Here is a 19,394-nt window from a genome sequence, read left to right on the forward strand (position 1 = left end):
GATCTACACAAGCAAGTCCAGGCCGAGAGCAAAGATGTACACCCATCTGCAGAGAGGTCTTTGGCAACTGTGCTATTGAGTGGAGAAGAACAGGACCACTGGCTTGAAAGGGTCCTGAAGGAGAAGACAGAAACCACAAGGTGGGCGAAGCTGGAGACAGGCGTACAGTAGTGTGGGGGTAGTGGGGGACACAGGAGGTGACCTCAGAATGAGATGACAACCATTTACTGATGTTCTACTCTGGGCCCTTGACAAACATAGACAGCCTTGTTCCATCTTTAAACCTGTAAAGACAACAGACCCCAAACTGTGTGCCAAGGCATCCCCAAGTACTGCAGAAAACTCAGAGATAGTGCAGAGCAGTTGAAAGCTTGGGGAGAATGATGCAATGTCGTCTATAAGATACTGTGCAGACAATCATTATTAAAGCACTTGAATCAAACTGTGTGATCACTATTGGGCATTTCTTTGGGCCTGGCTCAATGGAAAAGTCCTTAATATGCTAACACTATGGAAAACTGAGAAAGTTTAAGAACCTCTGCCTATAAGCTAGGCATCGTTATTGTTTGTATTTTTAAAGTTTATTATTTTATTTTGTGTGTGTGGGATGCTTTGCCTTCATGTATGTTTGTGGAACACATTCTAGAAGTACCTATGGAGACCAGAAGGTGGTGTGAGAGCCTTTGGAACTAGAGTTACAGGCGGTGTGAGGCATGGTGTAAGTGCTGGGAATTGAGCTCAGGTCCTCTGGAAGAGCAGCTAATGCTTTCAACCACTGAACCATCTCTCCAGCCCCTACTATTACACACACACACACACACACACACACACACACACACACACACGTATATATAACAAATTATTATGCAAATACAAATATACATTTTAATATATTAGAGATATTTCAGTCATTAGTCACTTTCTACACAGGAAACGAGGCTCAGAGAGGCATAATTTTTCAAGGATCACCCCAGCAGGTGGTGACAACTGGAATTAGAATAATTTTCCCTGACCGTACATGGTAGGTTTTGGTCTATTTAAAGTGGTGGAGGGCCAAGAGAGGCTCTAGCCAACCCAGTGTGCTCTGCCCTGCATGGCATCATGGAAAGCTAGAGTGCTTGGCAGGGAGGAGCTGGTGCCCTGCACTTGGCCACCAAAGCTGATGCCTAATTATTTCACAAAGTCATTTCTTGTGGTTAACTTGTTTTGATACACTTTCATTTATTTTTAATCCCGCTAAGGATTCATGGCCCCGAACACATTTTATTTCATAGGTTCAGAAAGGCTTGGCACATAGACTTGAGGAGACATGGAGCCAGAATGCCTGGACTGGCAAAGAACTGAAGTTCCTGAAAGAGGAAAACAGTATAACCATAACCTTATAACCATAAAGCCAGAATGGCTATCTGTTCATTGTCTTTGACATCAGAGCAGCTTTCATGGACCACACCCCACAATGCATTCTGGGGATAGAGTGCTGAGTAAGCAAGATTTCACACCTGACCTCATAGGTCCCACGATCCATCTGGTAAGAGGGTCTATTAACAATCGACTGACTCAAAAATCTCACTTAGTTCAGGATTCAACTCAGCTGACAGAACACTGACCTAGGATAAAGGAAGTCAAGGGTTCCAACTATACCACTCTGGAAATTGAGTGTGGTGGTGTAATCTCAGTACTCGAAAGGTAGAGGCAGGAGGATCAGAAGTTCAAGATCATCTTTGGCTATATAAGTTCAAGGTCAGTCTGGAACACATGAGATTGTGGCTCAAAATTTCAAATAAATAAGAAGTAGGGTTGACAAGTAGATCAGCTAGCAGAGTGCTTGCCTAGCATGCATGAAGCCCTGAGTTGGATCTCTAGGACTTCATTCATTGGGTACGGTGCTACTAACCAGTAACTCTAGCACTGGGGAGGTAGAGGTAAGAGGACCCAAAAATCAATGTCATCCCCTGCTGTGCAGTAAGTCAGTGCCAGCTCGGATACCTGAGGTGCTGTCTCAAAACAAAACAAAGCCAAACAAAAACCCCTCACTTTATAATACAAACCTAGGATCTGTATGCATACATCTATATTTGAGCATAAAATGAATGTATGAGTTTTCAAATGAAAAAGACTTTGGCTCATATGGAGTGCTGGCTGCCCAAGTAAACAAAGGGCTGTGACAAAAATTGTTGGCTGTGCTCCACAGGAGGGGATTCATGCCTGGTACTATAAATACAGTCAAAACCCATGACTAGAGAGGCCATAGGCCCCACGGGCAGGTGGGAACTACTGTTGTTGTTTTGCTAAATGTCTAATATTTCTGTTTATGCATACAAATCTGTTCTGCTCCAGGCCTTGGCCAAAGAAGCTTGTGTTTACATATACTGTGTGTGAAAATCTGTGCAGCTTCTGGCCTTGGCCAAAGAAGCTGCTTATTGCGGTGGGTAGTGGTTAATGCAGACAGGCATTCCTATTCAAACTGCTGGGAATAAGCAACTGTGTGTGAGTGCCCAGCCACAGATGGGACATCTGTACTGACCGGCTCCCCAAGGCTGGGGGGACATAATTGAAGAGGTGGTGGGAAGAGTGCAAGAGCTGGAGCCTGGGAAGGAGAGCTGTGAATGCTGTCCTCTGGGTATATCACGACTGTTGCACACATAAACTCACAGCAGCTGTGGTTGCCCACGCAAGACCTACCTGCACAGGATCAAGCCAGTTAAAAATCCCAGCACATATGTGGGAGGGGCTATTGAAGTCTTACCCTTAGCGGAGGAGCTATTGGCAGTTGATGGCTGGGGCCAGGGGGTGATGAGGTGACCCCTGGTAGGTTGCCCATGTCCTGGTGGGTAGATGACACCCTCCCTCCACCACACACGTGGACAGTACTAGTTGGACTTGGTGGATCAAAATAGAGCACATGAAGTTGGGAGGGAGATGTGGAGATATCTTGGGGAAGGCTGAAGAGGGGTTTGGGATAAATATGATCAGTATACATTGTATACATGTATGAAAATTTCAAAGAATAAATAAAAATGTTATTTTAAATACACACATATGTTATTGTTTAATATACTTTCTTCTCTTTTCTTACGAGAAAAACTACATCTCCCAGGCTCCCTTTCTGGTGCGTGTGTGTCATACGGTTAAATACTGGCCAATGAAATATGAATGGCAGTTACATGTTCAATCTCTGGTTTATGCTCCCAGAAGATGGAGAGGAGCTCCTCTCTGACCCCAGTGCTACCTTCTGCTGACTCCCATGCACCGATGAGGCTGGAGCAGAAGCCGCCACCTGGGCATACAAGATAGGTGGAGACCAGTCCTACTTCAGGTGGAAGCCACCATGTCAGCCTGAACTGCCAAGTAGACTTTTGCAGGAGGAATATGTTGTTTTATTGAAGACACGATTATTTGAATATCTTAAGGACAAGAGTATAGACAATTTCCCAACAACAAGCCAGATGACTAGAGCAGAAACCAAGTCTCTTGGTTTCCCCAATTCAAGTCCTTCCCATAACCCCTTTACCTATGGATTTAATGGTTTATTCTCTCCCATATGTTTACATGTTCATGACCAAATCTGCTCCTTAACAATAATAGCTTTGTGACATCCATAGTAGGAAGAGGATTTCCGTGACTGTCACAAAGTAGACAGGAAAAGCCAAGATGCAAGCGTAGCAGATAAGGGGCTACAGAGATAGTAAAGTATTTGCTGCATAAGTGTGAGGATCAGAGTTCAAGTTCAAGGACTCATAAAAGTCCAGGATGGTGCATACACGTGTAACTCCATCACTAGAGTGGTGGAGACAGGGGGATCCCTTGAGCTCACTAACCACCAGTCTAGCCGAATTGGCAAGTCCCAGGTCCCAGAGAGGCTTTATCTCAAAAGCCATGGTGGATTGCTTGTTAAAACATCTAAGTTGACCTCTGACATCCACATGGGCACAGTCACATATTCTCCACCATGAACGCTGTGGTTATTTGAATGCGAATGGTTCCTATATGTCCATATATTTGAATTGTTGGTGTCCCAAGAAAAAGAATAAATTGGCTTAATGGTGTAACACATTTCCAACAGGATAAAATTCCATAAACCTTCCTAAATGTATGTTTCTGCTGTTCTCTACAGACATGTAAGGCAAATGGTCTTTTTGTAGTCCCAGTTCAATTAAAAATTACAGCTGGCTTTGGAGTTCGAGTGTCACTTTCTCCTTCCCTAAACCCAAGCATGCTTGTTAAAAGAAAATCCAAAATCTCTGTCTCATGTCAGAAGAGCCACCTGGTATGGGACAGAAGAAAATCTAAAATTAAGGGACTCTTCTATTGCCACCAATTTCACAATCCTTTGGTTTTATTTTGACCCTTTAAAACTTTTCTTAAGGTATAAATATCATCTTGAAATTTATAACTAATTTTATAATTAGTTAGTATTCTATAGGACTACTAATATTATGACAGAAAGTTTAAATATATATTTATTTAAAAATATAATTTATATATATATATATATACATTTATTTTTAAACTTTCTGTCATAATATTAGTGGTCCTATAGAATACTAACTAATTCTAGAAAAAAGCTTCATCTAGCTTCCTGTACATGACTTCAGGCTTGAGTCTGAAGCAGGTAACTAGGAATTAAGTTGTGTACCCTGGATGTACTTAACAAATTGTGGTTCTTTAACCTCTCCTAGATCTGCTGCATATGACATTTAAAATGTCTAAGTTTTCTGCAGTGAGCTGTGACCATTCCTAACAGCAACCTTTGAAGTCTCCCAAAGAATGATGGGACCCCACAACAAGAGTTCCATCTGGATTGTGGTAATGCCATTAAGTGGACAAACACCACCCCAAGATCAGCTTTGGACTATAAACTGCTCAGGACAATTTCAAGGTGGCTAGCTGAGATGGTCCAGCCTCACACACTACTCCAGCCAGGACTTCAGATAAGCCCTGCACTTTCCCATCACACAGAGACTGACAATAAATGATACAGCTAGCTCTCCTATGACTTGACCATTATCTCAATTTTTCTTAGGGTCTCCAGAGATGCTGTCACTCTCCCTCTCCCAGGCAACAAGAAGCAGTCTAGCGAACACAACACCCACATTCCCAACAGGTAGGGTAGGTAGTTGTTGGTCATTTAGTGGGTTATGGATGTTTGTCATCATTTACGGGAATTGGTTAGGAAAGAATTTGAACGAAGGAGATTAGATTCAAGGATCTCATTCTGAAAAGAAAAAGGGGGGGTATAAGAATGGTAGGATAAAGGGGTAGATTATTGAATTTACTTTGTTTATTTGTTTGTTTGTTTGAGACAGGGTTTCTCTGTGTAGTTTTGGTGCCTGTCCTGGAACTCACTCTGTAAACAAGGCTGACCTCAAACTCCCAGAGATCCGCCTGGCTCTGCCTCCCGAGTGCTGGGATTAAAGACGTGCACCACCACCGCTCGGCCTGAATTTACTTTTAAACTAGAAAAACCAACTATTAATCTTAAGTATTTTACATTGGTATGGGTTTTGTATATTGATACAAATTTAAGGTTATTTTTGTTAGAACATACTGTACATACGTTTCTACTCTTGTTTAAGGTATCATACATACGCAGCTCATTTAACAATGTAATGTAAATTTCTAGTCCTTGAAAGTTATTATCACAAACTATTTAGGATAATAAAAAAATGAAGGTTAGTAGTTAGACTCCTATAACAATCAAACTTGTAGTCATGTTAGGTATGTTTTCAAGGTTAAACAGATATATTTTAGATAGACAAGTAGTCTTTGAACACTTTAGAGGTCTACAGAATATGGCATTTAAGATGTTTAATAACATTAGGTTTTTCTTGACAATGAGACATGTCTGCTCCTGGTATAAGCATTACAGCTTGGATTGAAAGGTATCCTGGCAGCTGGGAGCCAAGGAATACCATAAATTCACACCACACAATAAAGTTCACACAAGAGATTTATTGGGAGGGAAAAAAACCAGGAAGTGGCTGTAGATGTAACCAACCATCTTATTAAATAAGAAACACAGAACCAATGCAAAGAAGAAAGCCAAGAGATCAGAGCTAAGAGCCTTACCCACCTGCTGCAGCTAGCCTCTTCAGCCAGGAGACCTCTCCGAAAGAGACCTACTTCCTGTCTGTTTGTCTTTATATAGACTTTCTGTTCTGCCTTCTCATTGGCTGTAAAACCAACCACATGACTGCCTTGTCACTGCCTGTCTGTACAGACCTCCAGATCTTCTATGGTTGGTATTAAATTAAAGGCGTGTGTCTCCAATGCTGGCTGTATCCTTGACCACACAGAGATCTACCTAGCTCTGCCTACCAAGTGTTGGGATTAAAGGCGTGCACCACCACCACCCAGCTTTTGCTATGGCTTGCTATTAGCTCTGACCCCCGGGCAACTTTATTTATTAACATACAAATAAAATCACATTTCAGTACAAATAAAATATCACCATAAGTGGCTGCCTCTGCTTGATTGAGAAGCAGCAGCAAACTGGACAGGGCACAGAGCTTATATAGAGCTTCTTGGGAAGGGGGTGGAACTTTTTAGGGTGGAGCTTTCCAGGGTAGAGATTGGTGGGATTCCATGTCCAGAGATTGGGCTTTTTACTCTATAAGGTGGGGGCAGAGACAGCAGTTGGGCAGTTAGAGTATTCTGTGGATGGAACCTGGCAGTTAGAGGTCCTGGGGGAGGAGCCTGGCCACTTGTATCACTGGAGGGGCTTACATTCCCCACTTTTTTGTTTATTATTGGTAAACAGGTCATGGGAAAAGGGTCTATGTTATCATTAGACTACTTCCTGCTGAATCAGGGCATTGAGGTTCTTGGGGCAATCTTGATCTTCATCTTCATGATGTAACTAAGTACTGCAGGTCTCTGGCTCCTTTGGGAGGCCAGGAGCCTGGGCAGTTTCTATGGCCAGTCGAAAGGCCTTCACTAGCATCATATATTTTTTGTTTTTGGGCTTTTTCATTTCCTCCATGGTACACCTGAAAGGCCTCTGCTAAGACTTCTGCCTGTGGAGTCAGGGGTCCTTTCTTTAGACATTTTAAGTTTGGCACTAGTATTAGGGGAACTCTGGGAGAAGAAGTAGGTTGTAAGGAGTTGCTTTCCATCTGGGGTCTTGGGATCTAGATTGGTATATTGTAAGAGGGTCTTTGTGAGGCAGTCTAGGGATTGAGATGGGTTGTTTGTCCTGGATGACCTCTTGGATTTTTTCATAATTTTTTACCTCTTTCAGGGTGGCCAGCTAGGGGGCAAGTTACAAACTGACTCCTAGCAAGGATGCTCCCTGGGGTACTGTAATTTCATTCAGGTCCTGGTCAGGGACTGCCTCAGTCCTGACTGGGTGGGCAGCCAGTCACTGAGAAGGGAGAAAGGGAAACCAGAGTGGCTAGAGAGGAAGAGAAGGGACTGTGGGTTGAGGCTTCTTAGTGTGATCGAAAATAGTGGAAGAATCATCTGGTTTTGGCCCCACAGCTAGGAAGAGTCGTTTTTCCTTGGATGGCTTATGTCATGTGGTCACTTTTATCAAGATGGGAGTGAGGTCACATAGCAAATCCATCCTTTCCAACTCTAGCAAAGATGGCTGCCAACCACGCGGCTACCTCCATCGCAGTGGGGGGACAGCAGCTAAGGTGGCAGCAAGCCACGTTTCCTTTGAGATTACCTACGTATAGATTTTTAACTATCAACCTTGGTGTTATGAGTTTGAAATTAATCCTCTTTTTACAGATTTTACAGGGTTTTAATCATACCCAATATGCTTAAAAATCTTGAGATACAGGAAGTCTACACAATTGTTTTACAAATCCTTTTCTTCTTCTTCTTCTTCTTCTTCTTCTTCTTCTTCTTCTTCTTCTTCCTCTCCTTCTTTCCTTCTCCTTCTCCTTCCTTCTCCTTCTCCTTCTTTTTTTATCCTGGCATGATCAGACTTCTGGGAATTGAACCTGGTTCCTCTGGAACATCAGTCAGTGCTCTTAACCGCTGAGCCATCTCTCTCCTCTTAGTTCTACAAATCTTGAGATAAGATTTATACCTTAGTAAAATTTTTAGATTAAACCAAAACCAAAAGAGTATGAGATGAGTAGCCATAGTCTCTATTGGGAATAGTCTGTCCTTTGATTTTGTTTTGCTCGCCTTTCTCTGTCACACAACGGGTATGGGACAGAGATTCTGAAAGAAACCTTTAAGCAAGCATGCTTGGGTCTAGAGAAGGGAGAGACATACCCTAACTCTAGAGCCAGGTTTTAATTCAAGTGGGACGGCATAAAACAACAGTCTAATGTCACTCATACCTAAAAGACACCTGAATCCCTGTAAAACTGAATCCAGTAAGCTGAGAACAAAGAAGGCTTAGAGATAGCAAATTTATTTATTTATTTATTTATTTATTTATTTATTTATTTATTTATTTATTTATTTATTTTTTTTGGTTTTTCGAGACAGGGTTTCTCTGTGTAGCTTTGCGCCTTTTCCTGGAACTCACTTGGTAGCCCAGGCTGGCCTCGAACTCACAGAGATCTGCCTGCCTGGCTCTGCCTCCCGAGTGCTGGGATTAAAGGTGTGCGCCGCCACCACCGCCCGGCTGAGATAGCAAATTTTTGAGTCTTGGCTGTACACAAAGGATGCTGCAGGAGGGAGCTGAGAGAAACACCAGCCAGTGAAGAGTGTGCAGGGTGTGTGCATGTTGTAGCTGGCTTACTCCTTTGTTTTCTTCCTCTCTGACTAGGTCTCCTAGCTCCCGTTTTGCAACAAACTTACAGAACCATCTATGGTAACTTAAAAGTCAGGACATTTACACAGTGTGTATTGGGAGGGGGAGGCTAGACAAAAACAAACAGGGCTTGGAGCAGAGAAATAGGGAATGGGGAAATCTCTTTCCATTTCCCAGATCGCTCACAGTATTTGTAAAGCCCCCAAATACTATTAGGATCTAAGGTGCCAATAGGGATAATCCAAATTTGAATCCAAATTTGATTGTAAAAGAGAATACATTTAGGGCCCTTCAGGTTGGTGTCAGATGGAGAGGCTGGAGGTTTTCTAAGAGGCATGCATCCCAAGGAAGAATGAGAGGGTATGAAAGACACATTCCCATGGATGAGAGAAAAGGAAAACGTCACTGCAGCCTGTAGCCATGGGCCTCCCCAGGACTCAAAAAGAACTGAAGGAAGACCAAGCCATTCAGTGGGTCATCTAAGCTGGCAGAGAGACTTGGCACCTGGTACCAGGGCTTTCCTAGAGGTGAGGATGAAAACTGAGCTCTAGGAGGGTCTCGTCCACAGGAAAGGGTGGGGAATGGGGGGGTCACAAAAGCCACAAGGGCCTAAAGGAGCTGTGAGATTACAGGGAGCTTCGGGGGAGGGTGGCAGAAGAGGGCAAGAAGGGGCACAATAGTCTGGTTTGGCCTAAGGAAACTGCAGGGTTGCAGCTCCAAAGGTAGGGGGATGGGGTCAGGTGAAGAGGGACAGGCGTAGCCTTAAAGATCATGGCTGGGGGTACCTCCACCTCCAAGAGTACTAGAGGGGTGTCGGACACACAACAGTCACTTCCTCAGACTCAGGGAAACGTTTACACCAATCAAAAGGGAAACTTACCTAATTGGTGCTGGTAGATGGGGTGCTGAGTGATCAGTGAGCCAGAAGCTAAGTCTGTTGTGGGTGGACTGGAGATGAGGGACAGAGTCCCAGTGCAGCTTAGACCATGAGGGAAAACATAAGCACTAGGAGAGCCTATCTGAGTCAAGACACCAAATGTAAGCATTGCAGCTCAGACTGAAAGTTGTCCTGGTAGCTGGACCTGGAGCCAAGGAATACTGTAAAGTCACACTGCACAACAAACTTCACACAAGAGATTTATTGGGAGGGAAAAAACCAGGAGGTGGCTGCCTCTGTTCGATTGGGAAGCAGCAGCAAACTGGACAGGGCACAGAGCTTATATAGGGCTTCTTGGGAAGGGGGTAGAACTTTTCAGGGTGGAGATTGGTGGGATTTCATGTCCAGAGATTGGGCTTTTCACTCTGTAGGGTGGGGGCAGGGTCCAGCAGTTGGGCAGTTAGAGTATTCTGTGGATGGAACCTGGCAGTTAGAATTCCTCAGGGGAGGGGCTTACATCTGACAGCACCAATCTACTTCAGAGAATATGATGAGCACTGAAGAACCTCCATATGGAGTTTATTTCCTTTGTGTCAAAAGTTAGCCACTGGGCAAGAAACTGCCCTTGCCTCGACTGCTGACAATATGCTGTCCAAATTAGACAAGCAAGACACAGAAGAAAATGACTGCCAAACTTTGCCAAGACAAAGTGGGTCAGTCCTTCAAAATTCCTACTTTATAGAAAAGTCTGTCAGATATTCTAGGTGGAAGATGGATGCCCCAGTGTTGCCCAGGCAGCCAGCTGTTTCTGTCATTTCTATAGTTTTGGAAGTTGTTTGCTCTGTACTTTCTGTTTACTCAGGTAATATTCTTGGGTTTCTGTTGGAGTTGAAGATTAGATAGTTATAGGTACAGTTTTTCTTGTTACCAAATTCAGAAAAGAAACTCCCAAAAGAGATGTAAAGTGTATAAGGTTGAAAGACACAAAAGCTTAAATTGTTTATCTAAGAAAATGTTTTGAGGTCTAAAAACACAGTTTTGGGTTGATACTACAAGGTTAGATAGAAAGTAAATTAGGTACAAAACTTTTGACTCACCAAGATAGGATAGATAATGGAATATTACCATGTGGGTACTGGGAATTGAAACAGTGTCCTCTGGAAGAGCAACCAGTACTTTTAACTGCTGAGCCATCTCTCCAACCCTATGTGTGATATACCTTTATTTTCTGCTTCATTGCTCCAAGGACCCTTATTTTCTTTTATTGAAGAATGGTACTAGAAACCAAGATTTCAGGCTCAGCCAGTAAAGGTGCTTGTCACCAAACATGATAACCTGAATTTGATTCCAGGGAACCACATGTGGAAGAAGGAACGATTCCTGTAGGCACACACACACACACACACACACACACACACACACTACACTGGGTGTGCTCTTTGCTATGGAGTACAATTGCCTCTAGCAAAGAAATACATATGTGTGTGAACCAAAACAGATTTCACCAAGTTTATTTGTAAAAACAGCATTGGACACTGACTACCTGCAAATAGTGTGTAGGTGTGTCACACACCAGTCCATCTGTCTTCACATTGGCAGAGAGAAACCTTTTCTATAGGCCTTTGCACCTTTGAAAGGCTGAACTGGAGCTGAAGCCTGGGTCTCAGCTGGAGCTACGGCCTCAGCCTTGATTTGAGCTTGGGCTGTAGCTGATATAGCCTGCAACCCTTGGCTGTGTAGCCTGGAATCTGCTTCCCAAGCTTGGGGTGAGTGTTGAAAACAAGGCAACTGAGCTTGCGGCTGGGGTCCTTTGGTATCTTGGGCTTAACTGCCTTGGGCTTCATGAGGGCCTTGATAGCCTTTGTACGTACATTCACTCCCTTTGCATCCTTTGCCTGCATCTTCTTCAGGCCTTTCTTGTGCTTCTTGGCAAAGCACGTATTCCTCAGGGACTTGGGGTCAACCCCCTTAAGAGATTCATACCTTTGTGACCAAGGTTACTTGATGCCATGTCTGTGCCATTTTCGGAATTGGTTGTGTGTGATGTGGCTCTTGGACTTTGCCGTGTCTGCATGGCAACCCACAGCTCCAGAAGTGCCTAGGACCACTCTGTAATATTTATATATGTAACCACTCACAACCTAAATTAAGCTGAACATGAGTTCATATTGACATCTCCAATTCTCACCCAGTCTAGCTTCCTCCACAGGAGTCATATTTACCTAAGTACTGTTGCTCAGAAACTTGTCATATATTTCTCTTCTTCCAAAAACAAACAAAAAAATATGAAAAAAGTCTGAGCTTGACAGGTAACCAAAAGTCAGATTCACATGTAAAAGGGGAAAGGGGGTGGTGGTGGTGGTTAACTTTCTGCCCAGGCTCTTCCACATGACTCCCCACTGTTCTGAGAACAAAGAGCAAACTTCTTGGCCTTCAAGGCTTTGCAGAGACTTGGCTCCTGTCCAGCACAGCCCCATCCCCTACCATGTTCCTACCTGGGTCTCCCACTGTGACCACGCTTCTTCATCCCCATGCCCACTGCCCTCCCTTTCACCCACCCCCAGGCATCTTCCCATGCCAGTCCTCTGCTGAATCCCTCTTCCTTGCTCTTTATCCAGTTTCCATCTATACAACCTGCCCATCTTGGCTCAGTCCTTACTTCTGCTGGAAAGCCATCCCATCCCCAAGACTGGGCCAGCGCTCTGCCTGAGACAAACAGCACACCGTACCTGTTCCGCAGTCCTTACTTCAGCTGCTGCGCTACCTGTGGGTATCCCTTTCTCCTGGAATATCTCAGGAATTTCTTGGAGATAGAAATGGGTTCTGCCTAGTTGCTAGTATGCAACAGGAGCTCCAGAAGTAGTCATGCACTTCTCAATTCTTTATTCAAAGAGTATTTATCAAGAACCTCCGAAGTGTTGGCTCCTTTTGAAGTCTCTGGAGATACACCAGGGAAAGAGACAAAGCCTCTACTATACTCTTTTTTTGTGTGTGTCTGTCTGTCTGTTGGTTGGTTTGTTTTTAGAGACAGGGTTTCTCTGTGTAGCCCTGGCTGTCCTGGAACACACTCTGCAGACCAGGCTGGGCTTGAACTCAGAGATCCACCTGCCTCTGCCTCTTGGGTACTGGAATTAAAGGAGTGTGCCACATCTACTCTTTTTAGAGGAATGGCCTGGGGAGGTGTCTCTGAGAAGGTGACATGTGAGCAAAGACTTGAGGGAAGTGAGGGAACAGAGTGACCCCTGGGGATGTGCTGTGAGTCAGGACTGTATAAAACAGGGACAGAATTGTGGCCATTCTAATTGTTAGGACCTCATGGTTCTTGTAAGTCCTGAGTCATCAAGTCCAGAAACTGTATCTTACCTTCCTTACCAGTCCTCTCTCTGGGCTTGGCCTGGGCTTCCAAGAGGAAAAAGTTCCCCTTAAAACAGAAACCTGTGCACAGGGTGGCGATCCAGGTCACGGGAGTGTCTAGATGGAGGAACCCCTCAGGGTGAGGGTGTATGAGTGAGGGAGTCAGACAAGCTGCCTGCAGAAGGAGCCTTGCAGGTGGCCTTGGAGGGCAAGGGTGTGCGTTGCCATGAACAATACCCCAGGAGGACACCCATCAGAAACAGAGGTGGGCAGAGGCTTCGTTTCAGCCTTCACGTGGCGCCTGTGAACCATCGAGTCTCAAGTAGTGATGAGACTCTGGACCTGCAGACCTTGAACAGGATCCTGGGTCCTACCTGGGGTGGGAAAGGCATCCCTGGTGCAGCGGGGTCTCCCCAGAGGCGGGGGAGGGGTCTTCTCCCCCGCCCCTCCATCGCCCCGCCCCGCCCCTGCGCCCAGCGCCGCAGGCTCCTAGCCTCGGGTTTCCCGGGCCAGCGCGCGCGGGCGAGACAGAGGTGTCCCTAGGGACGGCGGGGGCCGGGCACCCGCAGCCGCCTCCCTCTCCCTCCCCACGCTAACTCTCCGGGCGCCCTCGCCCGCCGCGGGCGGAGCTCGATCGGCGGCGCTCCAGGATCCCCGCTCCCGCCCTGCCCTGTCCCTTCCTCCTCGGAGCCCCCCAGCGGCCGACGCGGTGCAGCCCGGCACGGCGCGAGCAGGTACGTGCGCCCGGGCAGCCGCTGCGGGCGGGCAGGAAAGGGGGCGGGAGCCAGGGAGGGCGAGGCGGCGGCCGGGCCGGGATCCGCGCACACCCTCGGCCGCCAGGAGCCCGGTGCTCCCGCGTGCGGGGACTGGGGAGGCCCGGCACGGCTCCGTACGCCAACCGCGAGCCGCCGGCGCAGGGCCCGAGGCGGGGAGTGGCAGCAAAGGACAGCTCTCCTGACCTCGCGGCCGGCAGAAGGACACGCGACCCGGGCACCCTAGCGCACGCTGGCCCTGCTGAGCCCAGCCTCCCCGGGCCGCCCCGCTGCGAGCGCTGACCGGCCGGGTCCGGCCTGCTCTGGCCCGTGGCGTTGTCGGTCAAGGGCAGGAGCAGGGGGTGTGAACTGCGGGCCGGCAGGCGCGGGGGAGGCGGGAGGCCGGGGCTCTGGGGCTTTCCGCGCGGAACTTTGGGTATAACAGCGTGGACCTGCGTGTGTGCATCTGCGCGCCCGAGGCTTTGTGTACTACGAGTGCGTGTGTCTATCGATTGGGTTTGCGAAGCTTCACCCAGCCTCGCAGTGTGTCGGGCTCCCGGGTGGGTGTCAGCGTGCGCCATGGGTGGGGGTGCTGGACTCGGGCAGGTCTGGGTGGTTCCGGCTTAGATCTCAGCAGTGCTAGAGGTAGTCGCTATCTCCTTTCTCCCTGTCTCTCTCCCTTTCTCATCCCGCACTATCTCCCCCAATTTTACCCTCTTGTGGGTGCCACCAGAGTGACCCGTGGATCTGTGAGTCACACTTATTTCCCAGGTCTGTGGGTATTGCTGTGGGAACAGTCCCGGGAGCTGTGAGTGTGGAACGAGGGTGGGGGAGGGCGCTTGCCTTTCAGGAACTATAGGACTGCAGTTACAATAGCTGATGCCGTTTCGGGTTTGGGGTGTGATCCGTGAGCACCAACATCTGTGTGGCTCTGCTTATGTCTGAGTAATTAATTGATGGGCATGCCCTTGAATAACTTACTAAGCATCTTATGAGAGAAATACATTCTAAATCTATTAGAGAGAGGACCTCCTTGTGTCTGCTCCTTCACCCAGGCATCCTAAGGAAAAAGTTTTGGGTAAAAGAGAGTCTTGCTCTAAGAATTTGGGTGCCCCAGATATCTTCTGGGATATGGAGGCATTAATGCACCAATCTAGGAAAGGGGTTATGGGCCACTCCCGAGTTCTTCAGGCCCACTGAGGGCTTGATGGGTGGGGGCCACAAGTGGCACCTACTTTCAGGCTTTGAGTAGCTTTTAGTGCCAAGAGCAAAAAGGCAACTAGCACCCCCCCCCCCCCCCCCCCCCCCCCCCGCTTTACGATCTATCCTCTGGGAACTGAGAGCAGCCGGAGCAGGAGACTGGGGACCCAGGGAGAATGAGAGGGATCTCTGCCCTCAGGATGCCCCTGCTTGATGTCTCAAGTAAGGGCTCAAAGAGCCAGGGAAGGAAGGTGGAGTGTGTGGGTTTGCAAGCGTGTAGGGAATATTCTTGGGGTGCCCATATTCCACTGTTAGTCTCTAGTCTGCATGCATACCATGGGGTCTTGATCATGTTTTCTAAGATGGTGATAGAGCTGAGCTAGCTATTCCTGAGTGAGACGCTGAGGTGAGAGTCTAACAGACAATGGGAGCTCAGCAAGCATGTATTAAATGGATACACTAGGGAGGACAGAGCCTTTGAACTGAGACGAAAAGCCATATGTTTGCTAAGAGAACAAGTCCACAGGGGAAGGTCCGAAAGACTTCTCACGATCAACCCCTTGGCATTTCATTCACTTATTCCTCTTGCTTACCATCACTTCATTGATTTGCTCATGTTTGCACAGAAACACCGGGCACGCACAGAGCACTGGAGAATGACTTGAGAATACAGAGAACCAGCTTTCAGGTGTGTAAACACATCAGAGCGCGAGAGCCCACTCCATGCCTAGGGTCTCCGCTGCCTGGGCATTTATATGCCAGAGCTGTGGATGTATGTACCCGCAGGACATCAGAGTATGTATGGGACATTGTACGTCTGCTGTGGGATCAGAAGTGACGTTTCGGGGAGGTGTGCCTGTGGAGAAGAGTTGAGACCGCACATAAGGGAATGGCCCAGTTACCAATGCCAGGTGGATGTTGTGAGGGGGTGGTGGCACATGGTGGTCGGATTTGCAAGAGAAGTTGGAAGTGGGAAGCTGCTGCATCTGCATGGCCCTCGGAATTGGCCTGACTGGGGCAGCAAGGAGAATGAAGAAAAGACAGACCCATGGACATGGAGAAAAGCTTGGATCAGGTGGTCTGGACTCTCCAGTGGAGAAGCTACAGCAATCCTAGGTCAGCATGCTTATTATATGCAGTAGAACAGAGAGGCAGGGTTGTCGTATATGGCTAAATAAAGAGGCGGGGATATTACAGATAAACAAGAGGGCAGGGTTATGATAGCCTACTGAACAAGGAGGCAGGTTTAGCTAACTTGGTAAGAGCAGTCTCTGTAGGGGGAAGTCATCAGGTCATAAATGTGGGGGAGGGGGAATCTAAAATGGACATTTTCTGCACACACTGTCTACATTTGCATTTGGACCTGAGGAAGGCTTTGCCACCCTTCTGAGCCTCATGTGGGGAAGGCTTTGCCACTCCTGTGGGACTGAGGCATTGTGGTCCTTGAGATGGCCATGCCCATGGTCAACAGTACACATCCTCTGACCACTTCCCCTGCTCCCAATAGGAACTCAAAGCTTAAAAGTGAAAACTTTTTTTTTTCTTTTCTTTTTTATATCTTGGCAACTAACACACCAAACCTCAATGAATAGAATTGGAAAGGAAATAAGCAGAACTCCAGGGGACTCAGTCTGGCCCGTGGCTATAGGTTGGTGGCCTAGGCACAAGGGCGTGTGTGCAGTGAGTCAGTGTGGTATGTGTCCAGGGATTTGGTAGTGACACCTCTTTGCCCCACCCCCAATCCCTGCTTACACTGAGGCTTTTGGCTTTGAGCTCAGTTATTGGCTTTTCCGTTCTCAACCTTTCTTTCAGCCAGGCCGCATGCCCTGGGCTTCCTCCCCTGGACCATGTCCTCCAGGCATCCGACCTTCTGCCTTCTAAAATCCACACAAATCCCAGCCTTTCCTGCTGCAACGACTTGAGTGCCCACTCCTGCTTGGCCTGGCTTTCACAGTCGCCTGTGAACTAGCCCAGCTGATCTCTGGGGTCCCCTTTTTCTTTCTAGAATACCCCATTCTGTGCCTGCTAGGGAATTTCCCACTCTTTCTTTTTGGCAGTGTTTAGATGCCGTCACCCCCCCCCCCCCCCCCCGCCATCCCAAGCTTTCAGCTACTAGTTCCTGTAACACTTGGACTATGTCTGCCACACCCCACGTCATCACCGCACCTCACACATGCTCGCTCATACAACACTGTCTATTAGCTGAACTGGCCACAACCTAATGAGGGAGGCTTCCCACTTTATAGATGAGAACACTGTTCCTGCAAAGGAGCTCAGTCACATGCTTAAGCACAAGCAAAGAGGCTGGGATATGGACCTCATGTCCACTCTAAATCCCTCCATCAGGTTAACATCCCATCACTAATACTTACTGGGTACTCTGCTGCGCACCTTACCCGTGGGTTTCCTCAGCCTCTCTATTAGCACTGTGCGGTAGGGAGTAGGTATTAATGTTGTCACTGGGGAATTCTTTTCAGGGAGAAAACTGAGACCCAGAGAGGAGAGTTGCACCAGTCACTGTGGAGTGGTGCCCTAGCATGGGCCATATTGCTCTATAGTCCATAGCTCCCTACAGCTGTGCCAGTGGCAAGTGTGATGTTGAGCTCCAGCAGGAGAATTCGACTGACATTCTGTTTTCTCTTCTAGCTGCCAAGGGGCCAAGGGGCCAAGGGATGAGCTGGGGTCGTTCTTCCCAATGGCATCTCCCCCTGGTCTGGAACTGAAGACACTGAGCAATGGTCCCCAGGTTCCAAGGAGACCAGCCCCACTGGGCCCAGTGGCGCCAACCAGGATGGGTGTGGAGAATGCCTGCTTCTTCTCTGAGGAGCATGAGACTCGTTTCCAGAACCCTGGGGATGCCAGACTGGGTAGCTCTCCCAGTCCTCCTGGAGGTGTCCCCTCACTGACCCGGTCCCAGCGGGATGATCTTTCTCTGCATTCAGAGGAGGGGCCGGGCCTGGAACCTGTGAGCCGCCCAGTCGACTATGGCTTTGTTTCTGCTCTGGTTTTCTTGGTGAGCGGAATCCTCCTGGTGGTAACAGCATATGCCATCCCTCGAGAGGCCCGAGTCAACCCTGACACAGTGACAGCAAGAGAGATGGAACGCCTAGAGATGTACTATGCCCGCTTGGGCTCCCATCTGGACAAGTGCATCATCGCGGGCCTGGGGCTGCTCACAGTGGGTGGCATGCTCCTGTCCGTGCTGCTTATGGTCTCTCTGTGCAAGGGCGAGCTGTACCGCAGGCAGACCTTCGTCCCTGGCAGGGGAACAAGGAAGACCTACGGCTCCATCAACCTGCGTATGCGGCAGCTCGCTGGGGATGGGGGCCAGGTCCTAGTGGAGAATGAGGTTGTCCAAGTCTCAGAGACCAGCTATACCACACAGGGCTCTTAAGTAAGAGTCCACCCTATCTTGCTGCTTTAGCTGCAGAGCTTGGAGGTTCCCCAAAACCTGGGGCTTCAAAGTGAGATCCACAGAGGGTCCTGTGGAGGGAGTTTTGATGCTGGGGTGGGGGCAGCCAGGGTTCTGGCTTAGGCCCTACTAAGGCAAGCACTCCTGATGTGTTTTGCGGCTTGAAGTTTTTGCATAAGGCTTTGTTTGGAGGATGGCTTCTGCTGCTAAAAATACATTTTTGGAAACCACTGCTCTTAGAAGATGAGGTTGCTTGGCGTTTCTCAGGGTTGGGAGTCATGTGAAAGGTTGCCTCCATTCTTCATGCCTTGGGGAATTCTGAGACCTCTACTATCTTCATTAGCCAAGTAAGAGGGTTGGGAGACCATCTGGGGTAGAGTGTGGCTTCATGATGATGGGAGAAGTCGGTTCTGAGGTGAGCCCCCTGCAGCACCCTACTGACTGAACCATAACCCTCCCCTCTCCAGACCTCAGTTGCCCAGTCTCTAACGTGAGGAGCAGGACTGGGTGCCCTACCATGGGCCACATCTTCCCTGGGAATAGGAAGCCAGTCTGCCTCTGGCCAACCTTCAAGGAGGGATGGGGGTGTTTGGCAGGGACTGACCATTGTCACTGCTATCTTCTGGCCCCGCATTGGTGACAACCACTGCCAGGAGCCAGTGGTTCTATGGCCCTGCTACAGAGCCCGGGTGAGTGGGTTTAGTTCAATCCAAAATTTGACACAGTGTGAATTGGTCTTGGGATTTGATTTCCTATGTGGCTAATTTTCTGCAGTGGCACATTTACAAAGCACAGTTTCTCCTGGGCACCTAGGCGTGAGGACTTGGTTGTATTTCTGTGGGCATGTTGGGGGCTTATCACCTCAGTGGGCTGTTACTTAGGCCTGATCTCATCCTGGTAGCAGAAACAATTTTCTTTAATGCTGAATTTGTAATGTCTGCTTTTCCTTTTTAGTAAAGTTCAGTTGTCAATCATCTGGGGAGAAATAAGGCACACTTAAGTGGCCTGGATACTCCAGCCACATGGACTGCTGTTTGCATTTTTTCCTTCAGTGAAATATTTCCAGGGCCCCTCCAAACTCTG

At 47.8% G+C, this 19,394-nt stretch overlaps 1 protein-coding gene across 1 annotated transcript; it reads left to right on the forward strand.

Moving 5' to 3' along the window:
• Positions 1–17,561: 17,561 nt before the first annotated feature.
• On the forward strand, positions 17,562–18,541 carry Tmem74b (transmembrane protein 74B). The gene has a single exon (XM_059259658.1). It carries the CDS (start codon positions 17,595–17,597, stop codon positions 18,291–18,293), a length of 699 nt encoding a protein of 232 aa, XP_059115641.1. The 5' UTR covers positions 17,562–17,594; the 3' UTR covers positions 18,294–18,541.
• The last annotated feature ends 853 nt before the right edge of the window (positions 18,542–19,394 follow it).

Source organism: Peromyscus eremicus, chromosome 4, assembly GCF_949786415.1.
Source record: "Peromyscus eremicus chromosome 4, PerEre_H2_v1, whole genome shotgun sequence".
Lineage (NCBI taxonomy): Eukaryota > Metazoa > Chordata > Mammalia > Rodentia > Cricetidae > Peromyscus > Peromyscus eremicus.